This window comes from Malurus melanocephalus, unplaced genomic scaffold, assembly GCF_030028575.1.
Source record: "Malurus melanocephalus ecotype Western Australia unplaced genomic scaffold, MMel_1.1 scaffold_121, whole genome shotgun sequence".
Lineage (NCBI taxonomy): Eukaryota > Metazoa > Chordata > Aves > Passeriformes > Maluridae > Malurus > Malurus melanocephalus.
Window position 1 is genome coordinate 1130508 of NW_026623353.1, and position 26963 is coordinate 1157470.

Genomic DNA, 26963 nt, shown 5'->3' on the forward strand with positions numbered 1-26963 from the left:
TCATCCAAGAAGCAGAAGACAGAATTGAAACCTTAACAAAAAATAATAAACTAAATCTGTGGATAGAGAATTTTTTTCAGGCTATGGCTATCTTCACATCCAGAAAAATATCAGAGTGCTTGCTTTAATTTGTTTTGTATTAACCAAATGGCAAGAACCTATAAACTTGTCTTTGAAAGACAGTTATCGACTGTGCATAATGTGAATGACATGATTACAACTAATAGATCAACATGTTACATGTTTACATTTTCCTTTTTGGAGAAATAGAATACAGGGATTCTAAAATCTCACATTCTCATGTTAAAAATAATTCTAGTTTTCTGAAAAAGTAATATCTTAATCTCTGTTTTGATGAGGAACCCAGAAATTCAGATAAGTGTATGGTATAATATATGTGAGCCATTAGCAAGCTATAAGTTGACAGGAGTCAATGTCTTACTTCATGTGACAATTTTTCTAATAATTCTTTGCCCTGTACATATTATGGACAGTCCTATAACAAATTATCTTATTGCAGGATGCTACCATTGTCAATGCATGTTCTCACTCCTGCATTTTTCCTGTGCAATATTCTCTTTGTTTTTCAATTTGTACTGCAGGTTTGGGGCTCCTTACATTGTGGGTAATATTTTCCTGTGATCTAGAGTGTCTGTAAAAGCTGGAAGCAGATCCCAATGACATGGACTGTCACTTAATGTGTTTTATTTGGCTGTGTTGCTTGGTAAAATTTTCTGCAGAATGTAAAGTCATCTCTTGCATCTCAGTATGTTTTCTTAATTAATAATGATCAGCAATTGGTTGCATAACACCAAGTTTCAAATGGATATTAAGAACTCATTGGACAGATTTAAGTAGTCTCTGTGTTGACCGTCATTGTCAGGTCATCTTGCATATTTCCTGTGTTGCTAGCAGTGAATGATAAATCCTTGCTTCTGGTAAATTAGGTGAGAATTTATCCAATGTAACTTACTGTGGAGCAAGATGTCAGTCTTAGATGGAAGTCTTCTATATGCTCCGTTCTGATCCCATTCTGGTCCTTATGCTTCCTATATTTCTGTGTGCCTGGGGTGGAGTCTCATTACTGCAGCAAGGACCCATAAACTCTACATCTCATTTTCTGTTGTCTGCACAGATACACAACACATTGCAGGATTTCTTTTTGCCTTTACTGCCCATTTTTATTATTTTCAAGTACTCCATGGTACATAGGAAAATAGAAACCCAACAGATAACCAGTTTCCAGTGTTACAGGCATGCTGTTTCAGTCGTGCTGAATAGAGTGGTGACTCACACTTCCTTAACATTGTTCTACAGTTTTACTTTCCCTCATGCAAATTAGGCTGAATATTATGCTGTTATTCCATCAAATTCCCCACAGAGTCAAAATTATAACCAAGTTATTGGTGCATTAGGCAATCAACCCCCCTGATCAGGATGGCTGGTGGAGAACAGCACAGCTATTACCATGCACAGGAACAGATTCACATGCAAATGAGTATTTGTATTTATAAACAAATTATTACAAATTTTTGTTCATATGCTCAAAGCAATAAGCTGTAGGCAAGAAGAAACTAACCTCAAGGAATGCATTTAATGCAATATAGAAAAAAATCATAATAGTCTCTGATTCCAAGACACTCAACCAGGCCCAGTGTTCTACAATTTGTTTTTTGAATGTCTTCTTGATTTTCAAAAATTTTTATAGATAAATTGCTGCCCAAAATAGTCACATTTCCACTCCTTATGTAAAACTTGTCTTACTAATTAAATGAAATTGTAAATGTGTATCAACTGTTAAAACTAATATTTTTTAGCCAGTTAAAATAAGACATACTTCTCTATTTTTTGGGCCTTTGTTCTGGCTAGAAGAAGGAATTGAAAGATATTGTTCCATGCTTTATTTATAGATAAAACAACAGATGTTTAAAGTGGGCAGATGAGTTTGGTAATAATCAGTCGTCATATTTCAATGTAACAAGAGTATAGTTAAAGCCTGATAGTTTTGCTAGGAGTTATAATTTACCTTTCTTTTTTTCCATCTCTGTGAACAATTTCCTAATTCTGTTACCATTTCTTTGGCTAACCTGCTCAGCAACTCCAAAACTATAACTAAAATGATATTATGTTGATTTTAGTAGTTAATCTCAGATAAGTTAAAAAAAATCCTGTTGGGAGCAATGTGCAAATATCTTTGAATTCTTCACAATAAAACAAAGCATTGCCAAAAACCCCAGACAGTTAGGTAGAATACACAGAACTAGGATCATCTGTGTGAGGCCTACTGGCATTGTGTTAACAGTGATATTTCCAGAAGGCTCACAATGAAAAAAAGCATGTTCATGATTTTCTTGATACCTTGTAAGTGAATTTAGATACAGCAACTTAGGTATATGGCTGCTGTGATAGAAACTTAGAAACTTTTCAATACAAGGCAGCAGATATTGTCTCCTTTCACACTACTGAAATTTGGTAGGGTTTAAAATGTATTTATTTTCATGAGAAAAAAAATAACCTAAAGAATAACTTATTGGTAGTGTTTCTATATTTTCATGAGAGACACTGGAAAATAAGTGCGGACAAGACATGTACTTGTGCTATTGTGAAAAAGTAGTTTTGGATTTGAATCAGCCAGTTGCCAGCATAGCCAAATATTTCTTGGGGGTGAGGAGGTAAAAAAATATGGACTATCCTGGTGTGTTTTCAAAGTTTTTCACTTCTGTGCATCTTACCTTCTTTGAGCTCAAAGGGAATCTGAGATTTAGGGCTTTAGGGCCACAGTGACTACTCAGCCAAGAGACACTGGTTATAAGTGGATAGAGATTTTAGTCAATGGTAAGATAAAATGAAGCTCTTTTAAATACAGCTTGCTTTCAGAAGCCGGAGGTTTTACATTGCCGTCATAGCATAGTGGGAAATATTTCTAAAAGTCATAAGCTTGTCCTAATGTTTGCTATTTGTGTTGCAAGCATGAATCCAAATCATATGATGGAATTTCTACTTTATCCTTAAAGTTTGCCGTGTTCACAGTAAAATTCCTTTGCATGGGAGTCACTGTATATGTACATAGAGATATAGATTTTCTGTTGGAAATATACTGTGAAAACATGCATGATCTTGTGCCAGAAAAAGGAGGAACAACAAAGAAGGAAGAGATTCTGAAACCAGACAATTAAATAATGTGGGGAGATGCTGACAAATAGAAACTATGGCAGACCAAAAATGTTTAATATGCATGCTTAATTGAGAAATCTGGATAAGAACAAGATTTTAGGAAAGCTCTCACCTTTTGGGTAGACTTCTTGGATGTACAAAAATATTTCCACAACCCAAGGATACCTAAGTCCTAAATCCTATCTTCTTTACTACTTCATCATGAAAAAAGGCTAAAACATTTAAGAATCATAATTATATATGCATGAATTCAGTGCTGCAAACATGAAACATTGAGAGACAATGTTGACCTAAGGAAGCGAAACATTTTGACCTTCTCCAAATCTGTCTAAAAGGTTAACTTAAAAGTTACTGACTTCTCCTTTGTCTGGCTCCAGGGTTCTCTCTTTGGGATAAGAATTACCTGGATGAAAAGTAAAGGCGTTGCCATAATACATGTGCCGGTATTGATGCATCCTTGGTGGAGCAGTGGAAGATGTAGAGAAAAGGGTAGCAAAGGCTGCCTTTGTAACTGTCCTAATAAAGAGAAGTGATTTTTGAACAGGAATCCATCCTAGAGCTCGATACTTAGTTCTGTAATTTTCCTCCTGGCGAGGCTAAGTTAAGCACCCTAATTTTAGTGAAATGAGCTTTTGTGAATGTTCTTATGGGCCAGAATACTTCAGATATCTGTTCTACTCGGGTAGCGTGACCTATTCTGTGTCTGCAGTTGATCTTTACAGTCAGTGCAACTCATCAGAAAAGTGTACAGCATAGTGTCAGAACTGACGAGTCAAGGCTGTAGTTAATCTCTGCATGTTCACGGGCATTTTGTATGTAATTTCCAGGTGACAAACACTTTAACCAGAGCCACTGCTCTTGGCTGGCTGCTAGATAGCTTAAATCCCAAACAATGGCTCAAGTTGTCAGCTCCCTGCCCAGGTCATGTTCTCAGATTTTATTCAAAACCTTTTTTTTTTTTTTTTTTTTTTTTTTTATTCCAGAAAAGGAATATAACAAGAAATGCATGGAAGAAAATTCCCATATCTTTGAGTTTTAGGAGGATGCTCATGAGCATATTCTGTCTGTGAATCCTCCAGTGATCTTTTCCACTTTTGTGTCAACAAAAAGATAATGTAATTTAATTTTTACAACTTGTAAATTAGCGGTGTTGAATGAGCAGCCTTAGAGGAACTACTGCACCTGGAAGTCACAGGACCTGATAGATACTTCAACAGTACAATTAAACTTGTCCAAATTTCTGTAATCACAACAGAAGGTGCATCTATTTTCATCTCAGGAGGTAGATACAATCTAACTGTCTGCCACACTGTCGTTGCTTCTAGTTGCCTTGATGTTGCAGAAAGCTCCCTGTCAAGATTTGACTCAGATCTTTACTGCTCAGATCTGCTCTTTCCTGCTTTCTTTCTCCTGGTAGCTGGGCTCACTCCCAGATGTCTTTAAATTCTGTTCCCATGAACTCGTCCATAGCTGCAAGGTCTGAATCCAACGACAACAAATGGTGCTTTCACCTTTTGAGTGGCTGACAGTCATTGCAAATGTCTGTATTCTCTCATGAATTCTCTCATTTTGGATCTTCCCCCTGATGCTTTGCAGTGTGACTTGCAGTTTTACAGTAACACTGAGGTGCCATCAGTCACGTGCCAGGTTAATACACTTTTTTGTAACTGAAGATCAGTAAGATCAGTAGACTTCCTTTTTGTTTTTTCCTAGGCTAAGTTTTGGTGGCAAGTTAGCTCTGGGAATGTCCCACAAGATGCTGCACTTAGGTCCCTACCCTTCTGTGTTTATTGTCCGGATAAGCTTGAACTGAGTCTGTGGTTACTCTGCTCATAAACACCTAAGTGAAATGGCTGCATCTCCAGTATTTTGTCTGACTGTGATTTGTCACCATTCAGAACCACCTCACTGAAGCTTACCTTGACCACAGTGTGAGAGCATTGCCTAATTTTTGCGCTGCTTTTTTTCTGAATTATTCTCTGGACATGTGGATTGATTGACTGTGCCCTCCACCATGTGCTCTCGTATTCTTTTCAGCACTTGAAAACACAAGTGTCGTGCAAAGTAAACTACAGCAGAGTTACTGCAGCTCGGGAACCTGATGAGATTGGACACATCTGAAGTGAGCACAAATGTATCCACTTGGCTGTCTGCCTCAGAACTACCATACTTGCAGTCTGCCCTGGTTCTGTACCCCACATTGTATATCTTGCACAGTAGTATCTACTGGTTCTTGTAAATAATACTGCAAAATTAATACTGCTCGTATTAAAATTAATACTGCTTGTCTACATGAGCTTTGTTGATTTGAAATTTTCTGTACTAAAATACATGTCCTTACCCCCCCCGTGCAAGAGTGGAGATTTCGAACACTCATGTGTTGCTGTTTCCCTGAGCCACTGATATTTTTCTAAGGTTAGAGTGTTGAAATGGCCTTACTGAAAAAATTAACAGCTTCATCAGAATTAGACATTGTTTCCTCCATTGTGCCTGGGAGAACTCTAGCTTCCTAACAATATCCTATATGTATAGGGAAGAGAGGACTGAGAAGCAATAAATTGTGAAGTGAAATCAAAAGCACACTTCATCAGTAGTATGAGTATGGTGTAGGGAGAGATAAAATATCTGACAGTACTGCTGTACTGGAATAATGGTATGCAAAGATTGTTAATTATAATGGTTTTGACCGACAAATTCACAAACAGTAAGAAGAGGACACATATCTGAAAGCTGTACCTGAAACTTTCACTTGACTCCTAAAAACTTTTTTTAAAATACAAAAAATATTTTCTGATAAAGGAAATACATTACTCTCTCACATAATCAAATCTCATTTTAAAAGGAATACTTTACGTGGCTCCGTATGGAAAAATTGGTACTTTGTTTCTACATTAAAACAGTAATATTCCTATGTCAGTAACCTGCTGATCAGGACGTCTGCTTTTGGGATATGCTCTTGAGGATTTTCAGAGAGACTAGAAATAGCAGGGAATAAATTGAAACTGAGTTTTAAATAGAATTGTGTGATGCTGATGCTCATCTGTGACATATTTGTGTGTTTAAATCGGTTTATTTGTGGTCAATAACCACAAATAGCAGCCCATCTGAGGAGCCGTCTGCACCCTGAGCACCTCTGGAGCTCTTTATCTCAGGGCGGTTGGGTGCGGAGCGGGAGCCGCGGCTCGGGGGACGCCGCCCCGCCGCTCGCCCCGCTTCCCACAGCGCCGGGCCACGCTTTCGGTTTCACTTCTCCCGGCCCTGGGCAGAGTGTTTCCTCCTGGTTTTGGTGTGCTGAGAAATTAATGCAGAGGTGGGATGCTTCCAGACTGAAGGGGATAGAGCCCGAAGAGGTGAGTGGGTAAAATTCTTCACTTCATAATAATAAATGTGAATATCGAGGTGCAAAGTGCTGCTCAGGAGTTCGGGTGATTTCCTTGATCCTGGATTTCTCTTCACTTATAGGTTAGCCAGGTCAGTGCCAGTTTTTAAAGTTCTTGCTAATAACGTTAAAACTAGTTATTTCTTTTGCTCATCTAAAACGCTGTCCCTGAAGTTTGAGAATGGGTTGTGCTTTGTTCACTGGATCCCCATCCAAGGCTAAAACACCTAAAGCTGATTCCAGATTTCTTGAACAAACCAGGAAAAGGCAGCCCATTCGGCCTTGTTGGAAGTCAGCCAAAGAAGTAATTTTGTATTTGTGCAGTATATTTCTTCGGCCTTTCAAACTTAAAAATGAGCCAGTAACAATTGCTGCAGAGCCCAGCAGCTATCTTATCACCCTAAAACAAACCCTGAAAATGATGCAGACCAGAATGCAAGCTTCTGTCACAGACATGCTTCCCTTTTTCTTTCCTTAGCATTTCCAGAATTGGGGAACAAGGGAAAGAGGTAGGACAAGGTGTCCTCTATTTTCCTCAGCTATGGGACACAGGTGCTGTGTCTGGCAGTAGCTGTAGCAAGCCAGGCTGTCTGCAGGACCAAGAATTTGCACTCCTCTCCTCTTCCCTATTAATGAGTGGCAGATGAGTGGAGAACCAGGCTGAGTGAACTGCAGAATGAGGGTCAGACTGACACACAGTGCCCAGCAGGGAATAGTTTTTTCATTAAGGTTTATTTTAGTCCTTTGTGTATGCCTTTGCAATGTTTTAGGTCCCTCTATCCCTCTATCCCCACTCCCACTGGGTTTTACAAATGTCTCTCCTTAGATGGCCAGGTTGCTCCCACAGAGGCAGTCATGATGTTCCCCTCTGGCCACTAAAATGTGACTTTTTGTCACTGGAGCAGTCCTAATGCATGCCCTCTGAAAAGGCAGGTCAGCTATGGAGTCAAACTTTTTTGGGGGCTGACCTACTAAACTCCTGTTTGGCTGCAGGCTGCAGCATCAGTTCCTAGAGTTTTGTTATGCTAGTGGAAATTTCTGTCTTTATAAAACATCAGTTATGAATAATTTTTCTTTTTCTATACAAATGTGCTGGTTTAATTTCTCATTTCTAGCTTCACTGTTGGCTGTTGTGCAATACTCTAACCTGCTCAAAGCTTGATCATGGTAATTAAACACAGGTTCCAAGCAAAGGAAAATGGGCACAGTAGAAGTAAGAAAGCTCATAATTCCTGTGAGCCTTTTGAGAAGCTCTCCTAGCTTCCTGTTAAGTCCAGGGAGGTTTACTCTCATGTATAGCCTGTTCTGTGCTGGGGCACCAATAGCCTTCTTTTCCTGGGAGCCCATCCTGCTGAGACTTAATTCATTGGTAAATTGAGCTGGGTAAGGAGGTTCCAAGTTTGTTGGTAGAAGGCCATACAGATATGTGTGCACCGAGATTGTGGAAACACTTAAAGCTTCAGGGTTGAAAGTATATGCTTTCTATTTCTTCAAAAAGGAAAAAATTTAGGACAGGAACCTAAGCTTACTGTCATCTGCTAAAGCATGAAAAAAACATTCTGGCAAGCACTCACAAAGCATGTTCCACCCCTACTGAAATTAATTCTGTAGAGAATAATATGGAAGACACAGAGGACTCTTCTTCGTATTAGCAGAAATGCCATTTAATTAGACAAGCTCTATGACTCAGAAGGCTAGTCAAACCCTTCTGAGCTCTTAAAGCTCTATTCTAGTCAGAATTTCTATGGAATTAATTTTCTTCCTTGTACAGTAAAGTCTCATTGCCAGATCAGCAGGTGAATTTCAATCTAATGGATACCAAATGGAAAATGAAAAAATATAAAAACACGTAAGATTCATTAGAAATGTAATGACTAAACAGGTAGAACCATTGAAAATTAGAGTGGACAGAGGCTGATATCCTCATGTAAGTGCCCAAAACATATGGGGTGTAGTATATAAATTTTTGAATGTGTAAGTTTTCCTGAAAGTATTTGGATAAATGTTTTGAACCTATGGGCAGTGTCTTCTCTACACCTTGGCTCTTCTCCATTTCTTTCTCTGATTAAGTTGGTACAGATCTACTTTGTATGCTCTTACTTTCTCATACATGGTTTTTTACCCTGGTATTCCGTCTGTCTCTATAAAATGGAAAGACAGGATTTTGTGTGGTTGACTCATTAAATAAAAACCAGCAAGAACAGTAAAAAAGAGAAGTGGTACATTATGTGTTCTTGCTGCATATGACTATAAATGTTTTATGTGTAGTTAAGCTCAGAGCTGCATGACTAACACTGAGAGGCTTCTGTACAATTTTTCATAATTATTGTATTTATGCATGTTAAAGCAATGCAAAATTAATCAAAAAAGAGAAAATTATTGGAAATTTGCATTGATAATAGATAAAGTTGGTAGCTTTCTGGACATATCTATTTTTATGTAAGACAATATTACTGCTTTTAAATAGAGGTCTTTAGAGAGATTATTAACTGTAACTCTTCTGCAGAAATGTATGTACTTTATGGGTTAAAAAACACCAAGTGTTTGCTCAGCATGAAAWTACGTATTTTCTAAGCTTGCTTGCTCAGCCTTCAGTTTAAGATGCAAGTTGTGTCAAAATGATTGTAATTTGCACTGTGTTCATTTTGCCTTTGCAGATAAAATGATGCGAAACGCTATTCTTTGGTGGAGCAACTTATCTGTCAGACTGATGTTTGTCTTCTGGCCGTGTGCATCAGCTGGAAAGCAATGTCATATTGAAAATGAAAAGGCTGACTGCAGTCACCTAAAGCTGGCTCAAATTCCCTCTGATCTCCCAAACAACATAACGAGTTTGGACATTTCTCATAATCAGCTAAGACAGCTAGGCCCCGCAAATTTGACCAGGTACAGCCAGCTGGTTTACTTGAATGCAGGCTACAACAGCATCTCTAAACTGCAACCAGAATTGTGCCAAAATGTGCCTCTGTTGCGGATTCTGAAATTAGAACATAATGAATTGTCTAAGCTCCCTGACAGAGTCTTTGCTTACTGCACCAACCTGACTGAGCTCAATCTAGGATACAACAGACTAAATATAAAAAATGATCCTTTCAAAACCCTGGAGGTAAGCTTTAGAAATGCACCTTTTCATGTAAATAAAATATAAATGGGGAATTGACTTCATTTTCAAGTGTTGTACAGAACTGCTGTCTTTGCATCTCAAAATACCCAACACATTCTTCACTTTCTGAAGATTTTTTCTGAAGAAGAAGCTTTGGGGCTTCTTCTGTTATATCACGTTGAACTCTCAGCCAACCTTGTAAGTCAATCCTCTACATTCCTTTTTCTCTGTTGAATCCCTTTGAGGCACCTCTCCATGAAGGATATGTACTGAAAGAATAGTGGCAGCAGATGGTGAGAATAGCAGCAATGTGGATGGTGTGGGATCTGAACTGCCTGGGTAGCTTGTAGCTAGCCTAAACTCTCAAGTTTGGGATGTAATTATTCAGACCAGGAAGGCCAGTGCTTAGACTGAAAGTAGTGTCTCTTAGGACTTTAAGAGTTAAGAACAAGTTAAAAGGTTTTCATTCTACCTTTGTTTTTCCTGGTAGTTTACATGTGGTTAAGTAATCTTCTTTGTAGCAGAGATTGGGAGGACCATCACAGGAGGCAGGAAAGGACTGACTATTCCACTGTCTTTGTACCAGGCAGGGAGTCATGCAAAAGGAAGAGCGGAATGCAATGTTTAATACTGTGGTAGTTGTAATTGCACCCAGCTAAAGGCTTTTGCATTTATCACTTTATCAGTGATAGTAGGGCTTTCAGTGAATTAAGGAACTTTAGCTAATGTAATTATTTTGTTTGCAGTAGATATTTTAGCAGGTTAAAACCATGAATACCATGAAAGTTACTGGTGTGAAAAACACAGAATACTTCTTTCTGCAATGGCTTGAAAGCTGCCATTTCTCTATCACAAACTTATTTTAATTGTAGTATTGCAACTAATTTCCAATCAGTTATACCCTAATGAAATGTTTCTAATTTTTTTGTGTGTATGATATAATTTTTTTTTAAATTATACTTTTTTTCCCTTTCCATCTTCTCTCCAGAACTTGAATATTTTGGACCTATCTCACAATTCTTTGAAGTCAGCCAATTTAGGATTGGAGCAAAAGCTGGAAAAACTCCGTGAACTCAGGCTGGGTAGCAACCAAATCACTGAGTTGAAAAAAGAAGACTTCAGTTTTCTTAGCAACACTTCATTGAATAGTCTTGATTTGTCATCAAATCCACTAAAAGAGGTAGGAAGCATTTCAACAGAAATTCAGCGGGTGTAAGAATAAAATGGAACTATCCTGATTTATGCTTTATAGTTGTATGGCATTTGCATTACAATTTTGATCCACTGAGGTCCAAAACCCATTTTATTGTATAGAGAATTACTCCTGACTTCTGATACACAGAATTGTTCTGCTCCTGAATTCAGCACAGTCTGGTTTAATATAGGCTGGTTCCATGTACATCAGGGGTTTCAATCAAGATGCAGATCGAGAAGCTCTGAGAATCCTCCTTATCGTGTATTTTCTATGCAGATTTTTTTTTGCACATGCTGAAGGTAGAGGGCTGTCATGCTTTCTAAGTGGGTAAAAAATGTACTATGTAAGTTTGGTTATAATATCTAGGTCTCTATCTATTAACTTCCCAGTTAATTAAGGAGAGTGTATCCAGTTGTACCTATGAGAAGCCCAGAGAAATAATAATTGCAAAAAAGCATATTAACTCCTTAAAAAACCCACATGGGTGTTTTTCACCTGCCTCACTGTGCTCTCTGATCTGCTTCTCAGTGTTACGATTCTTTGAAGAGTGATGGTCAGCATGGCAAATCTAAACTGGTTGCCTGTCAGCATACAAATACTGAATATGCATTGAATTTCCATGGTTTGTTTGTTTTTTGTTTGTTTTGTTTTATTTCACACTTGATTGATCTTTAAAATATATGTGCATTGAAATGACAAGAATATTTTGAGGTGGCATATGCTTGCCCCACTGCTAAGAGTGAATCCCACCATCATCTTTTACTAGGCTGTCTCATCCCTCCCTCTTTCTAATACCAGCTTTAATGAGGTTATGCACTGCATCACTGGGGGAACTCCACAGGTGTTTTGGCTTGGTTAGCTTATAGTCACACAGCTTCCCTATCTGTGTCACAATGTGACTGCATGTGGGCCTATTCTGGCACAAGGGTACCCTATGTGGATAAGTAAATGGCACTACTCCTTTCTTAGGCACTGCTACTTCATGCCACTTTCTGCTGGTCTGATTTTACAGTGCTGCTGTTTGAAAAGCAGCCTTATGCATTTGAAACATTCTGACAAATGGCATATTTAATCACTCAGCTGGTATCTTACTTGAGGGGCCAGCACAATAGTAGAAGCTTATAATTCATATTGTGGAGGCAGGTGTGTAGCATTACATTTCACAGTTGTTTCTACTTGCACAGAGAAACTGGGTTTCTTCTTGCCTGTCTGCAGACTGAAGAACTAGTAAATTAGTACACTTGACAGATAACAATAATAGAAAGCTGAAAAAATATATCACAAATTTTGAGATAACTCTAGTGTTTTGGTAGTTGGATACAAACTTGCATCTCACTAAGCCACTTTCTGTCTTCTAAAATAACACTACTCAGGTTTATGGTAATCATGTTATAAATTATAAAGCTGTTATCACAAGAAGTGTTTGAACTCAGCTGTGAAACAATCTGGGTGTAAGGGTTCTATTCTGCTTGATAAACTTGGAAAGATTTTCAAATGAGATTTGGTCAACTTTCTTATATAATCCTCTTGTTTAGGTCAAGACTTTTTTCCCTTTTCCTTTCAGTTTCATATGGGATGTTTACATTCAATTGGAAATCTGTTTGGCCTCATCGTGAACAATGTTGAACTTGGTGAAAATCGCACAAAGAAACTTTGTACAGAATTATCAAACACAGCAATTCGGAACCTCTCACTGAGCCATGTGAAGCTTTTCCACATTGGCAAGTCAACTTTCCAGGGACTGCAAGCAACAAATCTTACAATTTTAAACCTTTCCCAAAATTCTCTCTCTGTCATAGAAGATGACTCATTTCAGTGGCTTTCAAGTCTACAATACTTAAACCTGAAGTTAAATAATATTCATGTATCCTCTCATTTATTTTATGGATTATCCAGCCTTAAATATTTGAATCTCATAAACTCACTTAGTGGTAAAATTGAAGATTTTTCTTTTCGTTGGTTATACCACCTGGAGTACCTCATAATGGATAATAACAATTTTCCAGGAATTACAGCTAATATGTTCACAGGTCTGAACAACTTGAAATACCTGAGTCTCTCTTACTGCAACATAAACTTACAGAGAATAACTAATAAAACATTTTCATCACTTGCTAATTCTAGCCTACAGGTTCTCAACCTCACAAAAACTAGAATCTCTACAATAGAAAGTGGAGCATTTTCTTCCTTGGGATACCTGAAAATTCTTGATCTTGGTCTCAATGAAATTAGTCAACAGCTCACAGGTCATGAGTTTAAAGGTCTCAATAATATACAAGTTATTTATCTTTCCTATAATAAAAACTTGACTTTGGGAAGTGAATCATTTATTTTTGTTCCAAGCCTTAGAAAACTGATGCTGAGGAAGGTAGGGTGCAGTAATCTGGCACTTTCTCCATCACCTTTTCATCCTCTACGAAACCTGACTGTCCTGGACATCAGCAATAACAATATAGCAAACATAAATGAAGACTTGTTTGATGGACTTGACAAACTTGACATACTAGATTTGCAGCACAATAATTTAGCCCGACTTTGGAAACATGCAAATCCAGGTGGCCCTGTTCTCTTTTTAAAAGGACTTTCCAATCTACAAATTCTTAATTTAAAATCAAATGGGCTTGATGAAATTCCAGTTCAGGTTTTCAAGGGTCTGTTTCAATTAAGACACTTGGATTTAGGATCCAATAATTTGAATTTGCTTCCAGCAACGCTGTTTGATGACCAAGACTCTCTGAATTCATTGAATCTTCAGAAAAATCTGATAACTTCAGTTGAAGAAAAAGTATTTGGATCACCTTTCAAGAGCTTGAGAAAACTAGAGATGGATTCTAATCCTTTTGATTGCACCTGTGAAAGCATTGCTTGGTTTGCTGATTGGCTCAATGTGACCCAAGTAGTTATACCTGGACTGAGGTCCCAGTACATTTGCAACACACCACCTAAATATCATGGTAGTCTGGTTTTGTATTTTGATAGTTCAGCCTGCAAAGACAGTGCTCCATTTAAACTTCTTTTTGTGATCTCTACCACCGTTGTGACGCTACTCATTTCTATTGTCCTTACCATCCATTTTGAGGGGTGGAGAATAGCTTTCTACTGGAACATTTTAGTTAATCGAATGCTTGGTTCTAAAGAATTTGAGAGGCAACAGGAACAGTTTTATTATGATGCCTACGTTATTCATGCAAGAGAGGACAAGAATTGGGTGTCTAAAAATTTCATGTCTCTAGAAAAAAATAACCACTTTGAAATAAGATTTTGTTTAGAAGAACGGGACTTTGAAGCTGGCATATCTGAATTTGAAGCCATAATTAATAGTATAAAAATGAGCAGGAAGATTATTTTTGTTGTGACTGAACACCTCTTACAGGATCCCTGGTGTAAAAAGTGAGTAGGACACAAAATTTTATCTGTAAGGGGGAAAATTTCCTAAGACATATTTTAATAAAAATAGCTTGTAATGAAAGAAATCCATGCAAAATCTACTTAATATATTTTCTTAATATATTGTAACTTCAGAATAATTCCTAAGTTAATAAAATTAATTGTTCCACATGTATAGTAGTGGGCATTTGAATATCTCAGTCAATGTTTTAGGCATTTTCTTGGGTGTTTTTGTGGGTTTTTGTTTGCTTGTTTTGTTTGGGGTTTTATTGTTGATTTTTTGTTGTGTTTTTCATTTGCTTGTTTGGTTTCTTTTGTTCAGTTTCAGTTTTGGGGAGCAGGTTGAGGGGTGTTTTATTTTGTTTGGTTGGGTTTTTCTTTCAAAAACTCAGGCTGCCACCTGTGCAGATTGCTTCCCTTAAAGTTACACATTTGAGTAAGAGCAGCAATGAGTGAGACCAGTAGCACTAAAAGATGATTTTTATTTGCCTTTAAATTAGCCTTTTCATCATTCTTGTGTAGTGGTCTTGTAAAGAAAGGATTTTTGCTGAACAAGACTGCATCAAGACAGCAGACTTAGATTATATTTTTAGAGGATGACCATTTTTTTAGTGAGAGGCAAGTAATTTAAGTAAAGACCATTGTATGTCATAGATACTAAGACCCCTGTTAAGAACTGTTTATCTTTTCTTTTTCCTTCACATAAAAGAAAACATTGATTTTTGTCTGGTTTTTTTTGCTTCAGTTTCAAGGTGTATCATGCTCTTCAGCAAGCTGTTGAACAAAGTCGGGACTCCATCATACTGATCTTTCTCAGTGATATCCAAGATTACAAGTTGTATCATGCCCTTCATCTGAGAAGAGGAATGTTCAAATCTCGCTGCATCTTGAACTGGCCAGCCCACAGAGAACGAATCAGTGCATTTCATCAGCAATTAGTGATGGCACTTAAATCTAGTAGTAAAATGCACTGATTTTTTGAACTAGAGATTTGAAATACGGGGTCATTTTATTGTATATTTTCTACCACTGGAAAACTAGCAAGCCTTCATGAAGATCTGAAAAAGTTTGTCATCCTGTAAAGATATGTATGAGTCACTATAATTTAAATTTACTTGTTTATATTCATGTTTTTGCTGATACTTTAACTCAGCTGCACTGAAGTGACATATTAAAAGGGATCATGGTTGGTAATAATTTACTCTGAAGAGCAGTGAGCATGACTGATGTTCTGGGAGCTGATGTAGGGTAGAAAAGATTCTCTAAGGGGATATACAAAAGAGAATGCATTAATGATAAAACAGGAAATTCTGCATAGAAGGCAGAGTGGACACTACTTCTAGCTTCTGAAACATGGGGAGATTCAGTGTATTGAACTGGAAAGCTTTCTTTGTGAAACACAGTTAAGTAACACAGCAAATTACTTCTGTAATTCCAACCAAGAAACTTAGCAGTTTCAAAGTGAGTTTTAAAACCTTTGTGGTTGTGCCTTCTGGGTGGGGCTAATGGTGGTGGCTATCAAAAGTGACTTTCAGGCTGATGAGTCAACTGATTTAATCAATTTAGTATCATGAAAAAAGTTCTTTTGCTCTTCTCTGGTGAAATTCAGAGAGCTGACAGAAGGATATTATTAATACTGAGAGATGTTACCTCAATTTTTTGAGTGCACATAGAACTGTATGTAGGCCTGTAGATAGAACTTGAGATCTATGTGAAACATGGCCAAGGCACAGCTGCTGCACCTGTATAAAATTAAAGGCATAGATATTTTTATAATATGACCAGAAGACAACTTTATGGAGAAAGTGGTACTACTTGGTACCAAAAATTTTGTTACTGGTGAAACAACAACAAAAGTCCATCCAAATAAATAACTTTAAATGGTATAAGAAACATTATTGTGACTACAGCTAGAGTGGGAAAAAATTTTAAAATTAGATAAATTTCCAATTTTTTGTTTCCTTTTGCACACACATAAAGGCTATGCGTAGGCTTCGATAGCTAAAAAGAAAACTGTAAAGAAATCAGAACTCTGTAGTTTAATTTCTTGTATGCTAATCTAGTTTGATTTTTTCCTGAATGTACTTTACAGAAATATGGGCTAGTTCTCAATTGACAGGGAATTAAGGTTCAAACTTATGGGCTAGTTGCTTGATCTGGAGAGAGCTGAGACTGAGCAAAATGTGCTTTGAAAGGGTGTTTATAATGTTTAAGACTGGCTAAAATGTTATGGTGTGTCTGAGCACAATTTATTGTAAATTTGACACAAGGCAGTGATTTGTATATTTTTGTTAATATTTAATTGCTGTTTCAAGGACCTTGTAAAACTTTTCCAACTATTATCAGGTGCGTGATCCTTCAATAGCTCAGGAATGTAATTTAATTTCCTAGCATATCCCTCAACTTCAATACCATTATTGCTACAAGGATGCTGTTTTACTGCTTTAGAAAACAGCTTGCAATTAGTTCTATAGCTAACATTTTGAACAGCTTTTCTCATCATTTGCTATATGCATTGAAAACATGGGGTTTTAATAATTATGTCCCATGATGATAAAACCAAAAACCTAAACAAGACAAATATTTAATGAAATAGATTTTTCATGCACTGCAATAGTGAAGGGATTGTAGATCTCTTCACTTGCTTGGGAAGTCCTGAGTGAAGACAAAACAGGCTTTGTTTACAGCTGAAGTGATAGATGATGATTCCCTAATTACAGTAATAGGATTATCCCCATTGTGATGCTTTCATCTCATCTTTCTGGCCTTTTCAGAGGGAGTGACAAATTCTTTCTTCATGCTTAGGCCGTGAAAGTTGAGGAGGCAAGCTGGTAATACTGGTGTGCCAGGTATGCATCATGCCAATTGCTCTTTCTCTTATTTAAAGACTAACATGTGACAGGGTTCCTATGTTTCCTAAATCTGCAATGACACATAGCAGCAGAATTTCTCTTTCCACATCAATATAAATGGTTTAGAAAATGTTAGTAGTTCACATGGATTTTAAAAATTACATAAAGTTGAAGAGAATATGTGGAGAAATGCTGAGGTAAAAGGTGATACAAGAGGTCAGACTAGATGATCAAATGGTCTTTTCTGACTCTTGGAGCCTGACAAATGACAGCATATCTAAATTTCTACAGATTTTTCTAGTTATTAAAATGCACCCAAAATTGGTTTCAGAATAGTGAAAAAAATGTTATGAATTAAGCTTAGCTTTGTAATGCAGCTAAGTATACAAACAAGAAGTACTTGGTGATGAATGAAAAATCACTTTAAATTATAAAAACATGATGAATGCATTCCGAACAGTTATTTTAGTATCAAGATTCAGTTTAAAATAATTTACCACAGAAAAAGACATTACAAGGCTCACAATGACCATTAGACTAATATATTAAAAAGTACAAAAGTAATAATCTCAGGTCCAGTGGCAAACTAACTAAAATTTTCCCATAATTTTCCCCTGTTTTTCTGGGAGTTACCCACTCCTGCTCTGTTCCTGTACATTTGCTTTACAATTTTATTGAGAGAAATAAATGGGCTTTCCATGGCAAAGTGTTATAAATGCTTTGCAGCGGGCAGCATCAGATTATATAATGCTGATTTGCTGAGGAGTTGAACATCAATAAATGAAAAATACTTGCATACTTGTAGTATCAAAGATATTACCTAGGACTAAAGAGGAGCTATTTGTGTTGAGACTATGTAAAGGACTTGAGTAGGCAGAGTGCTCCAGCCTGGAGATTTGGAGTGGAACCTGACTGATTCTTCGGATCTTGAATGACAGGATGTGGTGGTTTAGGAATAGTATTGCCCAGTTTAGGGCTCCCACTGGAGAGACTCTCCAAACAAAATGCTGCTCGATCACTCCTCCCTCCCCCGGCAGGGTGGAGAGCAGAATTAGAGGCACAAAAGGAAAAAAATCATGGGTTGAGATAAGAACCATTTACTTGAAAAAGCAATGAAACAAGAAATAAACAGTAAAATGAACTATGTTAGTGACACTATGTACAAGAGAGGTGATTGAGTCACATGTGAGTTCCTTTCCCCTGTGCATGATGTGAGGTGCACTATGTGATTCCTCACTATGTGAGGAATAGCCTCAAGGTCCTAGCCATGCCCCTCCTTGCTATTGCAGATATTAACCCTGTGCTGGCCAGAACCATGACACAAGGAGTAATGAACAAGTTACAGACTATGATGTTCATATATGGCAGAGTTAAATATACTGCCCACCAATGAACTCAATTATGTGACTTTCGCTGTGGATCAGTCAGAGCTTTCTGCTACTGTAGGAATAAATGCAGATTGTGCTGGTGTTAGATTTATGTGCACCTATTCTGTAAGGTTTTGTCAAACATGGTTTGTAGGAAAAAGGCTGAGAACATTCCAGTTTCAAATCTCAGTCCTCTACCTGGTGTTCTGTGTGCTCTCTGCCAGCTCATTACATTCCTTGATGTGCTAGGAAGAAAAGGCGGGAATAGAATTCCTCACTTTGTACCCTTGTTTGCTATGGATCAGCAGGGCAGCTAGTTTTTGATGTGTGACCCTTGTTCTTATGTATGAAGCAACTGGGCTAACCTTTAGCCTGTCCTGTTCTTTTGGGCTTTCCAAGGGCCACATGACTTGTCATTTTCTAAGCTGGCACAATGTTTTTCTTTCCATAATACCAACCATTAGAGTGTTCCCAAACTGCTGCTAGTGTGGCCACATTTTTCTTCACCCATGCAGACAACCCAGTTTTGGTAAGTGAGGGCAAAGTTACCTATTCACCACTTACGTGGCCTGCCTCACACGCCAGCTGTCTGGCTTGTGCCACTGACACCCTCTACCGCTCTCCACACTGCCTAGGATGGCTGGGAGCATCTTTAAAAGCACAGCTCCTTTCTGCCTGGCACGGTGATAAAGATGTGCTGGGTTGCTCTCACTCCCCACTTCTGTTAAGCCCTTCCAACACACAGATGGGTGAGGAGGGCCCAGCTGCCCTGGCAGGCGAGATTTGTTTTGTGCCCCGTAATACGAGCTGGGATTCTAACAGGAGGCGAAATCCCACACTTCATTATCCCGGCTCGCAGGCTGTCCCCGGTTGCTGCCCGGCTCCCCGCAGGTGCGCGGGCTGATCGGGGCTGCTCTCGGGCCTTCAGCCGGCGCGGTGCCCCCGCCCAGGGCGGTGCGTGCCCGCCGGGGTTTGTTTCGCTTAGCAACGCCCGCCGGGCAGCAGGCAGCGGGCGGCTCCCGCCAAGAGGCCGCGGGCCCGTGAACAGGGCTTGCCCCCGGGAAGGGGCTCCTGCCCTGCCATGAAGGCAGCGGTCCTGGGGGCGGGCGCCCTCCTCTCCAGGCTGCGCCGCGCCCCGCCTGCCCCCAGCCCGCGCCCCCGCTCGGCCAGCGGCGGCCGCACCCCGCGCCCGGCACCCGGTGCGGCGGACAAGGAGCCCCGGGGACGGGCGGCCGCCAAGGGACTGCTCATCACCCTGCCCGACATCGGGGAGGAGGCGGCGGCCGAGGGACAGGAGGCGGCCGGCATCCCACGGAGCCCCGCGTGAGTGAGCGCCCCGCACACCTGCGGGTACGGGGGAGGTGTGCGCCCTCACACCCGCGGCTTCCCCCCACCTGGCTTTTCCTGCCTCCGAGTGTCCTGAGAGTACCGAACATCTCCCCGCGCAGGGTTTTCCTTCCCCCAAGTGTATGCCGGCGGTAGGGAAGCGCACCTTGGCGTGCTGCAGGGATGGCTCGGGCGGGGCTGTGTGCGGCGCCAGTAAGGAACCAAGAGCGGGAGAGTGGAAAGGAACGGGAGTCAGATCCCGGCCCCGCGCGGGCGGAGGATAACTGCCCCGTCCCCACCTCGGGATGCGCAGGAAGGGAAGCCGAGGTCCAGAGGGAGCGCCGGGAATGGTGAGCTTGAGCAGGGATCGTAAAGGTACCGTATGTAGGTTTGGGTTGTATCAAGTTCCGTCCCGGAGTTGCTGCTGCGCATCAAAGCAAACATTTCAGTCACCGCCCTGTGAAATTCTGAAATTCAATAACAGCTGTGAAACTTGGTTTAGATGCTTCTGTGTTTAATTTTCAAGCCTTACCTTGAACATGTTTAGGTTTTGCTGCAGATAAAAGGCGTCTATTAAATACGTGTGCTGTAGAATCCATTTGGTGATGGATGGTGATACAGCAACGGTATAGTGAAGTGGATTTTAGCAGCGGTTTCTTTGAAGCAGAAGAGCTTATAAAAATGAGCAACAGTTGTATTACTGTTTTGGATTTTTTCATACTATTACAAAATGGAAGCTACTGCGTGTGTGAATGTCTATAACTGCTGCTTCTGTAGACTAAACTGTGCTAATGTTTATTACTGACAATCAGAAGAAGGGTAATGTTTTGTTAGGTGTTTATAGGAATTAATGTATAATTGAAATTTAAGTTTTTAACTCATTAGGACAGAAATCTTTTTAGTTTACTGTTGAATTTTCAGATGGATTTTATAACCTCTGCTTAAATTTGGTTTCCATGTAGCATAATATTTAAAGTTGAAGCACAAATTCTCCCTGATGTACTCTGTTTTTATTTCCCTCTACTCCGATCTAGAGCATTTTGTTTTGTCTCAGAACATACTGTAACCTCCTTCAGGCTTAAACTTTTCTGCATTTGTGTAAAATAGTAGCCTTTTGTGAATAGGAAGGATAATCTGGTTTAATGTGTATTAACAGAGTTCTGTTTACAAGATGTTTGGTACTTTATACAAACAATGCCAGAACAAACAAGTGTTATGTGCCTGTAATTCCTGCCTAGTTTCTTCTTTTTTTAGTACCAAAAATAAAGCCAAGTAAAATTATGTATGAGTTAGTATTCCAGTTCAAATACTGATGACTTTTATAATTTAAAATTAATGAATGGAATCCACTCCTAAAACAAACTGATTGCATTAGGATGAAGAGTAAACCCTATTACATTAAAAGTAGTTGTGTCCAGCAAAATACTTATTTCGACTTGCTCTTGAACCACTTCTAATTGATATCACCTAATTATCTCCTAACTTATACTTTAGTATGCATGGTGGCATTTTGGATATTTTATTCATAGCAGACAAGGTTATTCTGATAAGGTATTGTCTGTCTTCAAAAAAGCAAAACAAAACCAAAAGGATGCAGAAGAAGGAATAAGATACATCACTTTGACAAAGAAAGTCTATACCACTGCATTAGCATATTTTAATTAGATGGTTTCACTTAAGCTTTTAGAAGAAGCATCTTAATTAAATATTGAAAACTTTAGTATTCCTTGCTTAGAGTTGAGATTAGAAATTGTGAGTTACAGAATATGATAATATATTATTGATAGTCACAGGAAGCATTTGCTTACCTAAATAAATTTCCCACATGAAAAGTTTTACTGCTGTTTAGAATGTTTTAGAAGACATCAATGGCCAGTGTATTTTCATTGATAGGAGTCTAACTAGGAGTAATTGGTTAATAAAGGAAAGGATACGTTTTATGTCTTAGTATTTTTTTCTTAGATGCTGACTGGTTGATAGCAATGAGTATATTCGAAGAGTGCAAAATAGTGAAAATCTGGCACTCATTTCTTTCTGTCTTTCCCAAATATTCTAAATTTTCTGATCTCACAACTACTAACAACTGGTCCTAATCGTGTATAGAGCTAAATTATAGCAGTACTTTGTGAGATTTTACGTTTACTATTTATTTGTATGTCAATTTCATATTTTAAACCAAATTGATAGAGAATTTATAATAAACCTTTTTCTTCATAATGGAGAAAAAAGAATCACTTTTTTTTACTCTTATTTGAAAAAAAAATTCTCCTATGAAAGAGCATGAAATTTCTTGAAAGGATAAGGAGATGTCTTATGCTACACTTATGACAATATGCTAATGATACCAAGACACATAGATTCCTTTTTACAGAAACATTATTATTGCTATCTTAACATGTTGTAAAAAGTAGAGAAGATAACACTCCTTATCTAAATCCAAAGAACATCATTTTAGCTCTAAGTCCTTTTACTGTTTTTTGAGGTGATTATAGGAAAATAAGATAATGTTTACAACCAGGCACTTTATTTTTGATCCAGTGCTCAATAAACAGGATTGCTAAGTCAACTATGAAAAGAAGAAGAGGAAGAGCCCTCAGTCTGTATTATTATTCTTAATTGTCACGAATTCCTCTAAACTTTTGTGAGTTAGGGGACTATTTCTTTTAAATTGTTTCTTAGTGTAGAGTTCATGTGCAGTTGTTGTTGGGTCACTTTTAGTTTCGGTTTGGGCCCATAATGGGCATTTTTTTCCTTCAATATTTCTGGTGAGGGAGAAGATTCTTGGATACTGCAGTAGTTTGCTGAAAATCTATGGTATTTTCAATGGTGAGATCATTCCTGTCAATTTTGTCAAATGCTAAAGGAATTAGAGATTTCTTGTCTCAAATACTGAACATTGGAGTGAATTACTCAGTCTTTACTCACTTTTGCTAGAGTCTCTTGTTAGAAAAGTTTTGAAGTGGTGTAAATGTGTACTTTTGCATGTTTGTAAACTATATGGAAAACAAGGGTAGAAATTTTGGGGCTGTTTTGACTCCTTCACTTGAAAACATATGTTCAGAATGTTCACAAGTTGGCCTTTAATAATTTTTACATCCTTATTTTGATGACTTCCATCTGCTGCCTAGATGCTGTGTTTTGGATTCAGTATGGGAATGATGTTGAAAACACACTGGTGTTTGGTTGTTGCTAAGCAGTGCTTACCCCAAGTCAAGGACTTTTCAGTGTCCCAGGCTCTGCCAGGGGAGGAAGCACACAAAAATCTGTGAGGGAACATGGCCAGGACAGCTAACCTGGACTGGCCAAAGGGGTATTCCACACACTAGGGTGGTGAGCAATGGTATAATGCAATTGCTTGCTTTTTTTTCCCTTGCTTTTTATTTCACTCTCTCTCTCTCTCTCTCTCTCTCTCTCTCTCTCTCTCTCTCCACTCCCCCTCTTCTGTTTTTTAGGAAAGGGGTTCCAGTTGTGGGATAAATAAAGCTTTGTTTTTGTAGTGCCTTTCTTCCAGTACAACACCATAGAAGTTACACTGTAAAGATAGAGGAAAACTTGAAAACTTTCAGGTCTTCATGTCTGGCAACAGAAGCTTTCAGCAATATGATGAAACATCTTCACATTTTAGGCCAGGGGTATTTGTGGTTCCACAGGAAGGAGAAAAGTATTTTGTATACCTGAACATATGCAGATTAAGGTCTCCCCACACTTGATTGCTTCCTTCTGTACTAGAGAACTGTTGCCACACAACGTTTCAGATTGTTTTCAGTTGTTGGTTTTATAAATTCAGTGTTCAGAGAGGATAAAGTTCTGCACCTGTTCTCGATGATTAATTATATGCCAAAATCTCTTCAGAGATTAATGAGCAGAAGGGAAGAAAAGTGTTCCAATCTCTATGACGTTATTCTGCTGAAAGAAGTCTGTTTTAAAAAAGTATTTACTGGAGTTCCAAATTTGCATAAAAAGAATATAAAGTCTTGTGGATCACTTCCAAGTGTTTTGTTAGGGTGCTACTCGCTCCCTGTCTGTTCAGACACTTGATCCTGCAGCAGTAAATGCCTCCTATCAGATCCAAAGAAATAAAACACCTTCTCTAAGACACTAATTAGCATTCTCTATTTTTGCAGTTAATTAAGATAATAGTATTTTTCTTGGTGTTGATTCATAATTTATATTAAAAAGTCAGATTTACTTCTATAGTATCTTGCACTCAGAAATTGCTTATATTTCCTATAACCAAGAATTATACTTGCAGTTATATTTTTACAGTGAATCAAAATTACAAATAGTTCTAAAATTATATATGTAATACTTCGCAAGCTCACGCCATCTTGAATGCATTTCAAAATTACAAAGCAGAAGAATAAAACTACTATGTATATATAAGCCTGTCTTTAGAATTGGAACAGTTTATTCTTACTTTGTTTTAGAAATGTAGGAACAGAACTCAACACAGATCACAGTTGTAAAAAGCCTTAAATCTGTTTCAAGATTAAATGTGGAAATACCAAATAGTAGGCATTGCATTTAAATGTATGTCCTACAAAGAGCCACCTAAGATGCTGTATGTACACAGATTGAGACTGTATTAAAAATTATGGCCTGCTTAAAGTGTGGTCAGTGGATTAAGAAAATACTTATGTTCACTTCTTTACTATTTTTCCTCACTCCAGATGGAATAACAAGGCCTCAACCCTAAGGAGCAGCAGGTCTTGAGTGAAAGATGTGACTTTGAGTGCATCTAGTGAGCACTCTGTGCAGGAAGCTGCCACAGAGGACTGACAAACTGTAGATGGTGATGCAGGCAAGAACAGAGGAACCTTCATGCCTTGGAACTCAGATTCTGAGAGAGCCTACTGGTACCTGCAAGTAAAGAGGAATGGCAGTTCTCAGCTGCAGTGGGCCCTACTCTTAACATACTGCTAACCAAGACCTTTTTTTAAAATTATTTTTGGTCTAGTCATAAGGCAATTGTTCCTCCAAACTGAGACATAAGATCAAATCATAGTCTTATTGGAGGTCATTTTGTCTACATAAATCATAGTCATTGCAGTGTTGCAATGAGATAGTGAGGATATATTAACCAGCAGCATTGCAGTGATGAGCAATATTATTTCATTGGCAGTCTTTCAATACTACCTTCTCTCTAGAGCTAAAGATAATGTACTGTAATGCTGTCTACTTTTTGAAATAAGGGAGCCTTTTAATATTTATTTAGGAATAGAATTTTAGCAATATATGAAGAATATTGGCATTGTAGCAAATTATGGTAATTTGGTGAGAACAAAAACATAGTCACCTGAAAAACCAACTGATTTTAACTGTATGACTTCTCCTAAGGTAGTTTAATCATCAAAGCATCAGTAGCCAATACATAGCTTCAAAGACAGGAAGTGACATTTTTGTAAAAAGAAAGGGCCAATCATGTGGTATGATTAAACACTATCAGTGGAAAAACTCTGATAAAGATTTGTATTTTCATGCTTCAGATATAGTCAATACTTCATTGAACAGCAAGCAGATGACTGAAAGCACTGAAACACTTCTGGCAGTGCTCATTAATAGAGATGAGAGCAAAATTAAAATTATCTCTGAGTCTGGAGTGGCACTTACCAATGAAGAGTTGCTATGATTTTTGGAGTGTATTTTTGCTAGTTGTCAAGGCTCTGCATGTTCAGTAACAGTAATGATAAAGATGATGTGTTGTTAGAAGCTAAGAAGGTCAGCATTTGCTGTATTACCTTTCCAGGCAGGTTTTCGTTTTCCTTCTCTTTATTGAGTCATGTCATTTCCAAACAAACAAGCCAAACATACTATAACTGCCTTAAAATTTTCTGCAGAAGGCCAGACGAAAGTTCTGTTAAATTTCTCATGATTCTGCTTCATTTACTATGCACCTACTGGAATTGCCTCAGCTGAACTATTCCAGGGATGCCTTTTGAAGATCATCACAATCATCTTGACTTTGAGAAAGCTGAGGCTTAGGGACTCTAAGCAGGGACAGGCATTGTTGTCATCTACCTTGATTTTCCTTGTATTGCTGCAGTAAGCGATTAAATGCTGATTGAAACTGACTGCTCTCAGGAGCTGTGAAAGTCACTGGATATGTCTCATAAAAAGTCCAGACTGCTGAAGGAAAAATTTGGTGCTGCTGTATTAACCGCGTGTACGGACGCTCAGCCCTGAGCATTGTTTTTACAACAGAGCCTTCAGACAGTATGACCTCCTGTAGGATCAGCAAATGACATTCCATACCTGTTACACCTGGCAGTTTGTAGTCATTGAAGTTGTTAGAAGAGAGTAAAAGTGCTCTTATCTTCCTAAAGATCCTCTGAGTCTTGAAAAAAATGTGTCTTGTCAAGCAATACAGGGAGAGCTTACCGTGGTTGACTGCAGCCAAGTTGGACAGATGATTGCCTGACCTAGAGGGAAAAGGATGTGTGTACTTCTTATGAATTTACTATTTTCTGTGGTATAAATATTCAACTACAATACTGCATTGCATGTCTGGAATGTTGTACATCATTGATGCGGAAAGTTGTCGTGTCATGCCTGTTTCTTCCTTGCTCCAAAGATGGAGGAACATTAACTGGTGAACTTGCGGAAGGACCATTTTGTGCAGTGATGATTTTTCAGTGTTGCTTGTGACAAAGTTTGTATAGTGTGTTCAGTGAACAAGATAGTGGCTAGGAGTGGTCTAGGACAGGTGGACACTGTATTGAGAGTAACCCTTTACAGAGGAGTATTTGAGCAGGCTGGATTTGTGGAGTTACAGCTTTTGTTCACTATGTCACTTCAAAGTGATAGACTTCCACAATAATTGTCCCAGACCAGTGTAAAAAAGGTTGGTGTGATTTCAAAATCTGTTTTTTTTCCCCACAGATGTATACATATATGGTAAAGAGAGCTTATAGTTTGATTTTTTTTTAATACTCTCACTCATAAAAAAAAATACAGGAATCTGTCATAAAAATACTAGTTATCTCTTGGTTTTATAACAAACCAAGCATGGCATAGAACAATGAGCAGATAGTAAGAACATGAGTGAAATGGATAAACATGGAATCACTAAGGTTGGAAAAGACTTCTAAATTATTAAGTCCAATCATTAACCCAGGACCAGTGTTCACCCTTAAACCGTGTCCCCAAGTGCCACATGTGCACTTCCAGGGATGGTGATTCT

At 38.4% G+C, this 26963-nt stretch overlaps 1 protein-coding gene across 2 annotated transcripts in view; it reads left to right on the forward strand.

Annotated features, from left to right (window-relative positions):
* Positions 1-17934, forward strand: part of TLR3 (toll like receptor 3) — a 32133-nt gene extending 14199 nt beyond the window's left edge. The window contains exons 1-5 of one of the 2 annotated variants that reach the window (XM_057370233.1): positions 6398-6524; positions 9211-9659; positions 10645-10836; positions 12416-14241; positions 14984-17934. In XM_057370233.1, coding sequence (XP_057226216.1) covers positions 9216-9659; positions 10645-10836; positions 12416-14241; positions 14984-15212 — 2691 coding nt within the window. In that variant the 5' untranslated portion in view covers positions 6398-6524; positions 9211-9215 and the 3' untranslated portion in view covers positions 15213-17934. Of the gene's footprint in view, positions 1-6397; positions 6525-9210; positions 9660-10644; positions 10837-12415; positions 14242-14983 lie in introns of those variants that run through there. The other variant, XM_057370234.1, reaches the window with a different exon arrangement.
* The last annotated feature ends 9029 nt before the right edge of the window (positions 17935-26963 follow it).